The sequence below is a fragment of the Tyto alba genome, unplaced genomic scaffold (genome assembly GCF_018691265.1).
Source record: "Tyto alba isolate M040663 unplaced genomic scaffold, T.alba_DEE_v4.0 Super-Scaffold_33, whole genome shotgun sequence".
In the NCBI taxonomy this organism is placed as follows: Eukaryota; Metazoa; Chordata; class Aves; order Strigiformes; family Tytonidae; genus Tyto; species Tyto alba.
The window spans coordinates 3,357,384-3,370,514 of NW_024881308.1; the positions used below are offsets into that span (position 1 = coordinate 3,357,384).

Genomic DNA, 13,131 nt, shown 5'->3' on the forward strand with positions numbered 1-13,131 from the left:
ACTAGAAGACTGATCTGTCTAGATACAGCATTCCCCTGAACCCTTTGCAGGGGGCCTGCAGAACTCACGTCAAAGATCTCGAAGCCTGCAATGTCCAGTACGCCGATGAAGAACTGTCTGGCCAGCTTGGTGTCTAGGGTCTTGTTGATCCGAGTCACCAGCCACTTGAACATGCGATCATAGGTGGCTTTAGCCAGGGCTCCCACAGCATAGACAACCTGCCAAAGCAAATCACAGAGCAGGCAATGAGCGCTTATGCTTCTCCCTGCTTTTGTAGGAGCTAGAGGCTGAAGAAGAGAGCTCCTCTTGGCACACAAAGGTCACACAGCCAGATCCAGAGAGTTCATGGTTACAGTATATGCTCCAAGATTAGTTTTCACATGCTCACAAGCGTGTTCTTGTGTCCCTGGCCTAGTCTTAGCCTCCAAGGTCTTAGGATACAGATTCAGTCTAAAGTGATATTTTCAGAAACCTTGTGCGTGGAAGGAGTCTACAGCTCACTTTGGATAAGACATCAGCTCCTAAGGCCCTCTTAAACTTTACTTGAGGACTGGCTTACATTCTTCAGGCCAGGTTTGGGTTCCTAACTGTGATGCGGCTGGAATCTGGCAAGGTACATTTCTGGTGTATTTAAGTCTCCCACAAGATCAGTTTAGATGAGTTTTAGATGAGTATTTAGATGAGTTTTCTGCTTTCCAGAGCTGAACACTTCATGGGAATGTGTCCATTTCTGAAGTAGATCCATAGAAACTGGACCTCTCCTGGCTGCAATCCAACCCACATTTCAAAGGTGCTGAATTGAACCTCCAGCCTTAGTTAATATCCAAAGTTATCTGACAGCTCTGCTACCAACTTTCCCAGCTGCCAGTAACTGTGGATACATCTTCTCATGCTGCTCTGGAGTCTCCTCCTAGATGCAAGAGAGTAAACTGAAGCACCAGTCACCCTGTGCAGAGAACATTACGCAACGGTCCTGCCTGCAGAGGAGTCACACACCCGCAGGAGCAGGGAGCCCATGTCCCGGAACACTCACCTGTTCCACGTTCTGACCTTTGGTCACGTATTCATTGCCCACTTTCACACGAGGATGGAGCAACCCCTTGATGAGGTCAGCTGAGCTGATTCCCATGAGGTAGGCAGCTTTGTCAGCACCTGTAAAACAGTACAAAGGTATGAGGAGCCAGCAAAGAAGTCCTGGGAAGAAAAAAACATAAAAAAATTACCAGCTCTTCTGCTGACCAATGTTAACTATACTAATTTTAACACCTGCTCCAGAGTCCCCTCCAGCGCCTAGTGTGATTTTCCACCTTGGATATTGTACGATGCTGTTAAAGTCTGGACCTCCTGCCTGAGAAGTTGCTGTTTGGAGGAGACGGCCATAACAGACCTGCTGCACCTTATCAGGTGCCTATCAGTTTTTTGAGCCTTCTTGGTCCGGGGATCTCTATGCATTTTCCAGTGGAAGCTTGGATTTCCATGCAGTGAATTTGAACTGACCAGAAAAAAGGTGATTTCCTTGCTTGTCTTTCACAGACTCCTAATAGCAGATTGTAGCTAAGAAAATCACCTCTATAGGGAAATCACTGCTAGATCAAAATCTTTAATTACTAGGTAGCAGCAGAATCCTGTGGCAACATTCCCCAGGCAACAGGAACTCTTCCTTCCTAATGTTAGCATGACAAGGTCTGATCCAGATAGACATTTCTGTTGGATCCCTGCCTCAGCTGATGTATAGTTACTGCTTAAACCTTCCAGTTAAGTGACAGGACTCCCCCTTCTCATCCTACCACATGCTGGGAAGTCACCCTCTCCTTGAAGCTCGCTCCATTATGTCTAGAAGCCAGGCATAGTGCAGCAGTCCAAAAGCAATAGAAAATATTTGAGCTCTGACTCGTCTGAATTTTCAGGTTTGCTCTGCAGCCTGACTATTCTCTTAGATCTATGATTTGCGCTGGATTTTCCTCAGCAACAAACAAGAAACAATATTACACAGTGACTGTATCCTACTCTAACTGCTCTTCAGGAGGCTGTGACTTGAGCAGGTCCTTGCAGTCTGATCATGGCCTGGCTCACATTCTATGGAAGGCTGTCTAATGAAGTGCAAGAGGAGAGGTGATGAAGGGCAGAAGACTGAACAAGACGAAGCACAGCCAGGGTGTGACAGCCCATGATGCTGCTGAGGCAAGTCTGATGCAGATGAGACCACCCAGTACTTGCAGAAAAGGCTGGCCTCAATATGCCTGCTCAAGGCAAGTCCCTTTGTGCACCTACAGCAGGTCCTAAAACAGGGCGGTTCCTTGGGATCATGGTCACTGACCTTCACAGACCAGGCCAGGGACATTATCACAGTCTGCCCTTGGAGGAATTTTCATGCCCCACCCAGGTTTGGCAGATGAGGCAACATGGAGCCAAACTCACTTTCAGTGCCATCAGCCTCTGCCTGCTCCTCTCGCTGCTTTTGCTTGAACTTCATGTTCCCGAAGTGCATGATCGCGCCCACTATTTTATAGGAGCCATATTTCTCATCATTGCTGAAGCCCAAGATGTCCATAGCATGCTGAGGAGAGAAAAATCAGTATAGATAGAATAAAATCACCACTCTGAGATGAGGGTTTGTCCTCCCACTGTCTCCTAAGGCGCTCTTCCTATTCTGGGGGTCTGGGCAGGGTGCTCTATTCGGTGAGCTCCTAGCCAAGGAATCCTGTTTGTGGGATTTTGAATGTGAGTGCAGCTCCCACAAGACCTATCGGAAAGCAAAAGGACTAGACTAGCATCCACAAGCGGAAGGTTTTCCACGCTGAGGTCTCATCTTCTCATGAGAGCCATGGGAAATGCTCATGTGTTACAGGCCCTTCCCAATGCAGGGAATTACTTTTCCTTCTGTGTCTGGGGGAGGCTGGTGACGGGGATCAGAGTCACTCTGCTCTTTCTTATAGGCTCACAGCATGTGTAGAGCCAATAAACCAGAGGAAACTCACAGCTACTTTAGAGAGGGACACATAAAAGCCAGGACATGTCCCCATGTCTGCCCAGAAGGAGACTGTGCCCCCTCCCAGGCCCCTGCCTCGGGCTGTGCAGTGTGGAGGAAGTACACGTACATCTGTTGCCATGAGCTCCTCGCCATCATCCAGGTTGTCCACAGTTGTCACACCCTGAGAGCAGAAGTGGTAGTCGTAGGGGTTGAGGGAGAGCAGCAGCATATCTGTTGGGGGAAGACATGCAGAGATTGAGGCCAGTCTGACAAAGACAAAGATGGAGCGGAGGGGCAACCCTGGTCACAGATGAAGAGGTAAGGCTTCCCCAGCCTCAACTAGATGACACCAGCTGGTGGGAGGAACAGCCTCTTCAAGCCCAGGCAGGTCCACACATGGATCCATCTCTTCTGTGATGTGCCTCCTGCTTGCTATCTTGGGATATGGCTCGGCTGCAGACTGATTTAAAAGTGGCCATCCATGTCCTTGTGACCACCAGATAAGATTACTGCTCTGCACAGCTCTCCAGACCTGCCTAATAAGGTATTGTTCTCCAGCCAGCAACAAGATCAAGAGCCCGCAGCCAAGAAGCTGACCACCCCAGGGGACTGTGCCAGCCATCTTTCTGCAGTGTGGAAAGGTTTCCTATGCACCCTGTGTGACCTGGCACCTGGAGGGCAGGGCTACTCAGGGCACAGGGCTGCTTCAGTGCAAATTTGGATCAGCTGGGACTATCCTGGGGAACACATCTAGGATACATCTACAGCAGGGCCGCTGCTGCAAGTGAGCTGTGCAGCTGTTTTCTAGCTCACCTGAAACAGGCCATCTCATTAGAGTGGAGCTCAGGGTAGGCTGCAAAACACTTCACCCTACACCAAAATGAGTAAATATCCAGCCTGCACATGCTGAGGTCAGTGCTGTACCCACCAAGAGACAACGCTATGCATAGGCAGCTTTATGCTTATGTGTGCACTCCTGCCCTGCAGATAGATCCCGAGTGACCACTTCTCTGCTCCTAGACAGTTGCAGAAAGGGCTTTAGTCTGGCTTCTCAGTCTGTGAGGATAAAGAATGCTGGACTAGATGACCTCTTGAAATCCCTTCCATCCTGAATTACCTGCCAATCCTATGATCCTGCACAGCTAGCAAAGCATTCAAGGACAGTATCTGCATGGGGAGCTGGGTTTGCTCATTCCCTGTGGACCCCAAAGCTGACAACAGAGCTCTTTGTGGCTATTTTCAGGCCATCACACTATAAAGGCTATGCTGCAGCTTCAGCTGCCTTACCTTGCAGCTCTGGTTTCTTCCCAGAGAGGATCTGGTAATAGATGTGGTAGCTTCGCTCTTTGGGTTGCTGGAAAATCACTCTTGATTTTTCCAGAAGATCTAGAATCAAATAAGGCAGAGGAGTTAAGGGAGGGCTTGTTCTTTCCTGAAGCTGACCCAGCACAGGCACAAATAGTGGGGTGGAATCCCTCCCTGCTGCAGCTGGCATGTGTTTACTCACAGATGTCAATGTCTGCCGAGGCCAGCTTCCCTGAGGGGCCAAAATGGATCCGGATGAACTTGCCCTGAAAACATGCACAGGAGGTAAGTGCTGGGCATGGCTACACAGGTACAATTCTGAACAGCTCCTAGAAGCCTCAGACAACTACAAGACACTGGTTACTTCCCACTTGGCTGATGCCAGGCAAGTTACTGGGCTCTGTGAGGGGTAGGTGGGTGAAGTTCTCTGGTTTCTAATATACAGAGGGTCAGACAGCGTTGCCTAAGGCTTTAAACACTATGCAGGCAGACATTTCACTCACAGCAAATAAATCCCTCTCCTCAGACCTGTTCTTAAAGCTATGCACTTTTGGGGGGCAGCATGACACTGAGCTCTGTGGTGTGCTGAGGAATCTCACCCAGGAGCATCTCCTTTCCCTCCAAGGCACAAGAACAGTCATCAAAGCCACCTGTGGCTGGTGGGCTCTGCATCCCACAGCAGACCCAGGCTGGGTTTAGCAAAAAAGATGCTGGTCCTTGGAAGAGGCCCTCTGTCCCAGTTCCAGCACTCCAGGCTGTGCTTGCTGGCCCTCTCAACTTTGGTCCTGTAAAGGACTTCTCTTCAGCCACAGGCTGTGACACCAGGGCAATTAATTCTGACCAGCGCCCCATTTACTGCACTGCTGTAACCAGAAGAAGCTTGACCTCAGCAGCCCAATCCCACTAGGAAGCAGAGCTAGCTTCCTGCCTTTGCCTCACACCATACAAAAGCACAGTACCATAGGCAATGCATTCAGCTTACATAAACATGGCATATTAGCTCAGACACTTACAAAACGTGAGGAGTTGTCATTTCTTATGGTTTTAGCATTGCCAAAAGCCTCCATAGCTGGGTTAGCCTCAATGATTTGATCTTCAAGGGTGCCCTGGAAAACAAAACCAAAGGATGTGTCAGGTCCCACCCAGCCAGAGATCTGTTACCAACAACACAAGGAAATAGAGTGGGGCTCCTTGCACCATCTGCCTCCTAGGCTCGTTAGCTGTCCTTAAGAGCCTGCTGCTCCTGAGGCACCTCCTTGTCTCGTGAGGTAATGCAGCTCAGTTTAGGGGTCAGCAGGGTTAGGTTTTGCAGTAATGCTCTCTGTGGGCTTCTGCTTGGCTAAATTGGTCCCACTGTAGGTCCAGACTACTGTCCCCTCTGCACACAGCAGTCCTTAGCCCCTCTTTTAAGCTGCTACAATATGTAAATCAAGAACAAGCACACATTGTCACCACAACAGTCTGAAACATTTCAGACTCTTTGACTCTGTCAGGCATATCCACTTCCACCAAGCCAAAGTTTTGGATAGTTCAAATCACAGCACATTGCAAACAAAGTAATCCAGAAAATAGGCTTGATCTACAACTCCCTACACCAACAGCATGCACAGCGGGGTCACAGTGTGATGGGAACACATCACAGGTCCCAGCTGGTGTGATCTGCTGAACTCACTGGAGGTCTCCTGCGCAAGTCCCAAGATTAATCTTCCTCTAACCTTGTTTTCTCATTCACGTCTCACGTGCACAGTTCAAAATAAAGAGACAGCCTCCACCTAACGCAGGCAAAGCAGGACAAGAATTCAAGCAGAGAAGCAAGAGATTCGTGCCAAGCCACACAGAGGACAGTGGGGTTTGACAACAGTAGTAGAGTTTGGTGGCACAGGAACCTGCAAGATTCTTCATGAGAGCTTTTACCCATGTTCTGACACATTACAGACCGTAGGACTTTCCTTAGGTGGGAAACACCAGCTCTGGGCCCTTCCCACCAAGAGCTGTGCTGTGTTTTCAATGTTAGGCCCACGACTGCTCCCCACCTCTGCAGCTCCAGGCATGTGAAGGGCAAAAGAGACAGGGAGCAGCTGTGAATCACAGCTTTATGTTGTCATTTGGATACCCTTTAAACTGTTACCTTTAAGTTCAGCTTGATCCAAAACTGTCTGGCCTGTACGATTCAGTGGGGGCTGCCCCATGGCCTGCCCCAGGACCCACAGATTCAGCCCCCAAGATATCTCAATCTGAGTAAGTTTGCCCAAGTGGTCTGAGGCTCATGTATTAACGAGCATCCCCCAACCAAGAGTGTGCATCAGCTTAAGGCTGTCCCTTAGTGCTCAGAGAAACCGAGGGCCAAGGACATACAACTGAGCTGCTGACATGGCTGAGCCCTTGGGGTGCTGGGAGCACCAGGAACTGAACCTTTGCGGGATTTCTGAAGGCACTCAGTTGTTTCCTTGGAGTTAAGCAAGCACCTCGGAAATGCACCCAGAGAAGGACATCAGCTGCCTGCAATGTGGTGGGCCGAGCCAGTTCAGGTCTTTGCAGAGGGTGACACATCCAGGCACCGGTCTGCATGTGGAGCACAGTGCTGCCTGTGGCAAAGAGGCTCTTTCCCTGCCCCTCAGCACCATCACCCTCAGCTGGGCTTCCAGCCGGGGGGCAACACTAACCTCTCAGGGAGCAGAGGCTTCACCTTATCTTTGGAGGAGCCCACCCCACCCACAGGCAAACACTGTGCTAGTTAGAAAGGAGCGTTTGAAGAGTAATGATCCCTTGAAGGAGAGGTTGGAGTCAGAAAGGTAGAAAGACACTAAGAGATGAAACACCAAAGCTTCAAACTATGGGAAAGTGGGAGATACAAAGCCAAGCGGAGAACCAAATGCTGCCCAGGTGCTGGGGCAGCCCTTGCTTCCAGGCCCAAGGCAGAGGCCCCACACAGGCATTCCTCATCACTCTGCCATGCCCTGTGGTGCAACAGCATCCTGTCCTCCGCATTAAAGATTAGGAGTCTACAACACTTACCCCAGTTTTAGTGGCAAGAGCTGCCTAGAGAAAAGAAAGAAAATTGTCTTTAGAAATCCAGAAAAGCCAGGCAAGAACCACAAGAAGCATGGTCAGAAAAGCAGGGCATGACCATTTAGTGCCAAAAAACGTCCATGAAAAAATGGGAGGATTAAACTTTAGAAGAGATGCCAAAAAGTGGTTAAATAGATTAGCTCGAGAAAATAAAGAAATGCGTCAAAAAGCAAGAACAGTTAAATCCAAACCCAAAGAATAGTAAAGAAAATAATGCTGAAGTATTGCTTGTATGATACCTAAAGCAGCCAGTTTGCTTCTGCAAGGGAAAAGCAGTCTGGAGCCTCAGCATATCCAAGAAGAAATAAGCAATTGCAAGGGCAGCTCAAAAATAACCAGCACCAAAGAAATGCAAGAATCAAAACAAGAGCAAGAAAAGCACAAGGTAGAAAAGGGTCAAAATGAACAAGAGGAGAAAAAAAGGAGAAAAGGATGAAAAGCAAGGCTTAAAAGAGGCAAGGTGGGAAATGGCAAGTTTACTCCATTCTTTTAATGCTCCTTAAGAAGAAGATCTGTGGGATGTTGAAGGAGGAAGAGAAGATAAAGAAGGCATCTAAAGCACCTCTTCCAGGCTGCACAGATTGAGCAGCCACATAAAAAACAATCCATTTCCCCTTGAGCAGAATAATTTCAAGCCTTGCTTGTTCAAAAGTCAGGGAAAAGCCAAGTCCTGGGTGGGTCAGACCAAAACACGCTTCCAAATGCAAAAAGTTGGGGGAAGTAAAAAAAAAAAAAAAAAAGTAAAAAGAAGTAGAAAGGGGGAGGGGGGAAAAAAGAAGAAAAATAAAGAAAGGAAGAAAACAACAAGAACTTGTTTCAAAAGAGGGTCTTACTAATTTCTTGCCCGGTGTGTCGCCCAAGGCTGCGACAATGGCAAAGTACTGAATGACCCGCTTGGTGTTTACAGTCTTACCAGCACCAGATTCTCCGCTTAGAGTAACAGAAATACACAGATCAAGGACATGAGGCAAAGAACAGGCAAAACTTCAAACAGAGACCCTGCCGACCTGCCACCCCGCTCATCATGCCAGGAGGGAAAGCAAAGTACTGGGGGGACGGGGAGGTCAGCAGTATCAATCCCCTCCAGCCTGGGGGTGCACGTGCTTGTCTTGGGGACTTGTCTTTGGAACAAAACCCAGCTCCATCCTCGCCGTGTCCTCCGGCTGCAAGCCCGGGCTCTGCCGGCCTCCTTGAACGTGTCGCGGGGGTTCAGCTGCCCTCCGCAGATATGGTGGGAGGCTGGACAGCCCTGGCCCCGGGGCTTCAGCTGTCTGGGATCAGCCGGGACCCAGCCTTGCCTGCTCCCTCAGGGGAGTTTCAGCACTCCCCGCTTTGTTGGGGGGTCTCGGAGATGGCAGCAGCACCGCACCGGGGTGACTCCTGCCGGGGCGAGCGCAGGGGCCGGCGTGCCCGGCGCGGGGTGCGGGCGGCTGGCGGGCCCCACTGAGCTCATCCCTATAGTTAGCCGCTCTCCCATTGTAATCCCAGATCACAAAGAGCCGGGGGGGAGCCGGGGAGCAGAGCCGCCACCAGACACGCGCCAAGCATCTCTCCGCAGCCCCTGCCTTTCCTAATTAGGCTATGGCCAAGGCTAAAAATGTCCGTGGCCCCTGGCAGCGGCGTAGGGTCCTTTAGAGTCCTTTATATAGCCCTTATCTATATGTCACTTGAAATCAACCTGGCCTACACCCTCCCACGTCACCCTCCTCCCCCGCCGCCGCCCCTCCAGCCGCTGCCGCCATCTCCCTCTGGCCTTGGCCTCCATCTCTCCTTCCCCCTCGCTCCTCGGAGGGTGCCGGTGGCCGGGGTGCCCCACGGCAGCTCCCGCAGCTGTCGGGGTGCGGGGGAGCCCGCCGGGCCCGCGCGGGGCTCTGTCAGCTGGCATGGTGGCAGCGGCCGGCCAGGAAGGGACGGGGGGGGCTGACAGCTGCCAGGGTGGGGGGGGGGACATGGCCGGGGGGGGCCCTCCTGGGTCACGGGGTGCCTGCCCAGGGCTCCCCGGGAGCGCAGGGTGCGGGGCCTCGGCTGCTCGCACCGGGGCCAGGCAGGGCAAGGGCATGGAGGGGCACTTACGTGATGAGCATGGACTGGTTTTCGCGGTCTGGAAGAGAAGGAGCAGGCATTAGGCCAGTGCCACCCACCTCACCCCCTGCCCCGGGAGCCCAGACCCCCCCCCCCCCCCCCCCCAAGATGGGGGTCCCCAAGGCGAGGGCTTACTGCGCAGCATGTCGTTGTAGGCGTTGTCGGCGATGGAGTAGATGTGCGGGGGTGCCTCGGAGCGCCGCTTGCCCTTGTAGGCTGCCACCACGGGCGCCGTGTAGACGGGCAGCCACTTGTAGGGGTTGATGGTGACACAGAAGAGCCCCGAGTAGGTCTGCAGGAGGAAAGGGGGAGGATGAGCAACGGGGGTGCCCTGACACCCCTTTGCCTCCCCACCCCATGGGTGACCCCTCCGCCCGCTGCAGCTTACGTAGATCATCCAGTGGGAGTAGCGGCGCTTCAGGTTGTAGAGCACAGAGGCCTCGTTGAGGTGTGTCAGCATGGCCATGTCCTCAATCATGTCAAACTTGGGGGGGTTCATGGGCTGCAGCTCATCCTCCTTCACCACCCGCGTCTGCCGGAGGAGTCGGGGGGACACATCAGACGGACCCCAGCCCCCACCAAACACCCTCTCCCCCCAAAACCTGCCAGGTGGACGGACACACTGACAGTCTGATGCTGGAGACAACCCTGCATCTGTGCCTGCTGCCCTCCCGACGGGGATGCCCTCCATTTTGGGGTGACAGGGTTAGGGGAGCCCCACCAGCACCCCAGACACAAAGCCTAAGCAAGCCCCAGACCCATTTGCTCCCCAGAGAGTCAGGCTGTAGCCAAGCCCAACAGAGGGGGTTCAAGCTGGGGTGCACCAAGATGTCACCCCACAACGTGCTCGACACCCCTGTCCTGCGCTCTTCTTCACAGCCTAAAACCCTGCAGTGGCACAGTCTTTTGCTCAAGACATCCCTGGTTATTTGGGCAAACAGCTGAAGCCTGTACCCCATCACTTATAACTAGATTTATTTAATCCCGCAAAGCCAAGTGCTAGGAAACTATCACATTACGTATCTGGCCTGAATGGAAGAAGCTGGATTTAGCAAATGGTCTTGTTAATAAAGGTTAAATGAAACTTTTCCAAGGGGTTTGTTTGGGGTTTTTTTACAGGTGCAAATGAAATGCATGGTGCTAGAAGGTGTTAGGTGTTAAAAGCGGGAGGGTAGATAGAAGGATACGTGTGAGGTTATGACTCTTGAAACTGTTTCTGCGGGAAATGCTGATCCAAGGAAAGCAGATATAGTTTCAGATTTTGTAAATCCATGACAAATTCTTAAAAAACATGGTTTCAAGAGGGAACAGCAAAAAACATTTAGAAACTGCTTTGTTTGCAGAAGCTGAAGAGCTTCTAAATATCAGAATAAACTTTTTAAATTTATAACCTCTCCCCAATAAATTTTATTTTGGAGAGGGCAAATTTCTTCACTTTATTTCCCAGTTTCGGGCAAAAAAATTTTCAAAGCCATGCTGACTAGCTGAGAAATAGAAATAATAAAGTCTACCATTTACTGCCTGGTCAGCTCCTTGTTGTTTTTTCCTAGCTTTACACCAGTGCGCCTCTCTGCACTGCGATAAAGTTGCAGGGCCATGCAATTCCCGTAGCCGAGAAAGGAATATTAATTAAGCTCATCTGAAGCTATTTTTATTGGATATTATCTTGACAAATATCAGGTGATCCTTGCTTGCTTTGCCTCCCTCCCACTGCTGGGAAGCTAGAGCTTCACCACTAGGCATAGCTGGTCCTACCCCTTTGTCCAGCGCCTGTCCCCCCAACAGCACTGCTTACTTCACTGCAAATCCCAGCTAAAATGAGCAGGAATTGGCCAACTGGCCCCTTACCTCTCGTTTCAACCTCCGAGATGAGCCGGGCAGCAGTTCAGCATTGCAAAGGGCTGTGCTGGGGCAGGCGCTGCCTTCGGGCAGCCCTTTCTCCCGCAGCCGGGAGCCGTGCTGGGCCAGCCCGGCTGTCCCCCTTCGGTCTGACTCGCACGGTAAACCGTGTTTGAAAGCAAACACTCGATGGGGGGATGCTGAACCGCTGCCACTCTTGGCAAGTAACTGGCCTACGTGTCCTGACACACTGCGGTGTGTGTCCCCTCAGGGTATGACTGATGGCCAAGCGTAGAAGGGTTATCAGCAAGAGCTCAGCTAGTTTCAGACGTGATCTTGTCACACGTATCCCCCCTCTGCACACACTTGCTCTCCCTTGGAAAAGGAAAGGTATTTTGCTTACATCCTTGTTTTTGGTTTCCACAGTGGCTTTGCCACCAGAGACATCTTTGATTTCCACTTCAATATAAGCTTCTTTCTCATCTGGGATCCAAGCACGCTTCTTTCCTAGAGGAGAGAGGAGAGGAGAGGAGAGGAGAGGAGAGGAGAGGAGAGGAGAGGAGAGGAGAGGAGAGGAGAGGAGAGGAGAGGAGAGGAGAGGAGAGGAGAGGAGAGGAGAGGAGAGGAGAGGAGAGGAGAGGAGAGGAGAGGAGAGGAGAGGAGAGGAGAGGAGAGGAGAGGAGAGGAGAGGAGAGGAGAGGAGAGGAGAGGAGAGGAGAGGAGAGGAGAGGAGAGGAGAGGAGAGGAGAGGAGAGGAGAGGAGAGGAGAGACAAAACAGGTTGAAATGTAGGAAACCATTTGAAATTATCAACTGAAAGCCACATGAACACAGTCTGGTAACATGGAATGATGGTGATAATTCCTTCCTATGGTCTTGGTCATAGGAGCTGTGATTTCCTTGTCTTCATGTTTGGCAGCTGTTTAATTTGCCAAAGTCAACATTTAGCCTGACAGAAGTCTGGTGCTTCATGTGTGCTTGCACTCAGACTGTCATGAAAAAAGATGGTGAGAGGAAGCAAAAACTCTCCTTATTTGCCAAACTGAGAGGAGCAAGTTGGGCCCTGGAGCCCAAGTACAGTGAGCCATGGTACAGTGGGGTGGCTGGGACAGAGAAGACACCTCCAAACCAAAATGGAGCTGGACAAGGCTTTGACACCAGTCCCTCAGCCCATCTATCTCCCTTAGGGTCAGGGAAGATGAAGGGCCACCTTCGCCCACACCTCAGCAAACAAGAGGAAAGTCAAAACCCTGCTTTTCCTAGTTCTGAGATCTTCCTGTCTTCCAGGGTGGTGGGAGCAATTCTGCAGTGCCTGAAATACCATGAGGAACAGCACAGGGAAAAGGACAGGGATGGTCTCCAAAGAGAGCCATGACCAAGGGGCTGGCCTGGGGCACCCACATAGGGCTGTGCCAAGAGCTGCCTTGGGGTCTTACCATCAAACGGCATTGTCTGAAGCTTCAGCTGCTCTGTGTAGCTTTTCCGGAGGTATTCAGCAGCCTCCCCAAACACGCTCATGTCCAGCATAGACATCTTGCCCAGCTGGAGGAAGACTTGGCAGCAGTGAAGGAAGAGTGAAAGACACCTGAACGCTGGAAGGAGGAAAGGGACAAGGAGTCAGTGCATGGGGAAAGCACCCGTCCCTGGGCTGCTAACCAAGAGCAACACGGTCACCAAATGCGCTTTAAATTTTAGAGAGTGAGAGAAGACAGCGACAACAATACTAGCTAATAATAACTATAATAACAAGACAATTACTCAACACTTTCCCTTCTGCTGCTATCAGCCCCGCACTGCAAATCCCATCTGGGTGAGCCGGCATCACTTTGGTGTCAAAATCCACATTCGCATTTTAGGCATCACCAG

The 13,131-nt window shown here is 51.2% G+C and overlaps 1 protein-coding gene across 1 annotated transcript in view; it reads right to left on the reverse strand.

Moving 5' to 3' along the window:
• Positions 1–12,798, reverse strand: part of MYH7B (myosin heavy chain 7B) — a 28,464-nt gene extending 15,666 nt beyond the window's left edge. The window contains exons 1-14 of the mRNA XM_042800896.1: positions 12,702–12,798; positions 11,670–11,773; positions 9,816–9,959; positions 9,563–9,719; positions 9,419–9,446; positions 8,179–8,275; positions 7,292–7,315; positions 5,290–5,382; positions 4,479–4,542; positions 4,259–4,357; positions 3,099–3,202; positions 2,419–2,557; positions 1,034–1,152; positions 69–218 (exon numbers count right to left, since the gene is read on the reverse strand). Of these exons, the coding sequence (XP_042656830.1) occupies positions 69–218; positions 1,034–1,152; positions 2,419–2,557; positions 3,099–3,202; positions 4,259–4,357; positions 4,479–4,542; positions 5,290–5,382; positions 7,292–7,315; positions 8,179–8,275; positions 9,419–9,446; positions 9,563–9,719; positions 9,816–9,959; positions 11,670–11,773; positions 12,702–12,798 (1,419 nt within the window). The remainder of the gene's footprint in view (positions 1–68; positions 219–1,033; positions 1,153–2,418; positions 2,558–3,098; positions 3,203–4,258; positions 4,358–4,478; positions 4,543–5,289; positions 5,383–7,291; positions 7,316–8,178; positions 8,276–9,418; positions 9,447–9,562; positions 9,720–9,815; positions 9,960–11,669; positions 11,774–12,701) is intronic.
• Positions 12,799–13,131: the final 333 nt, after the last annotated feature.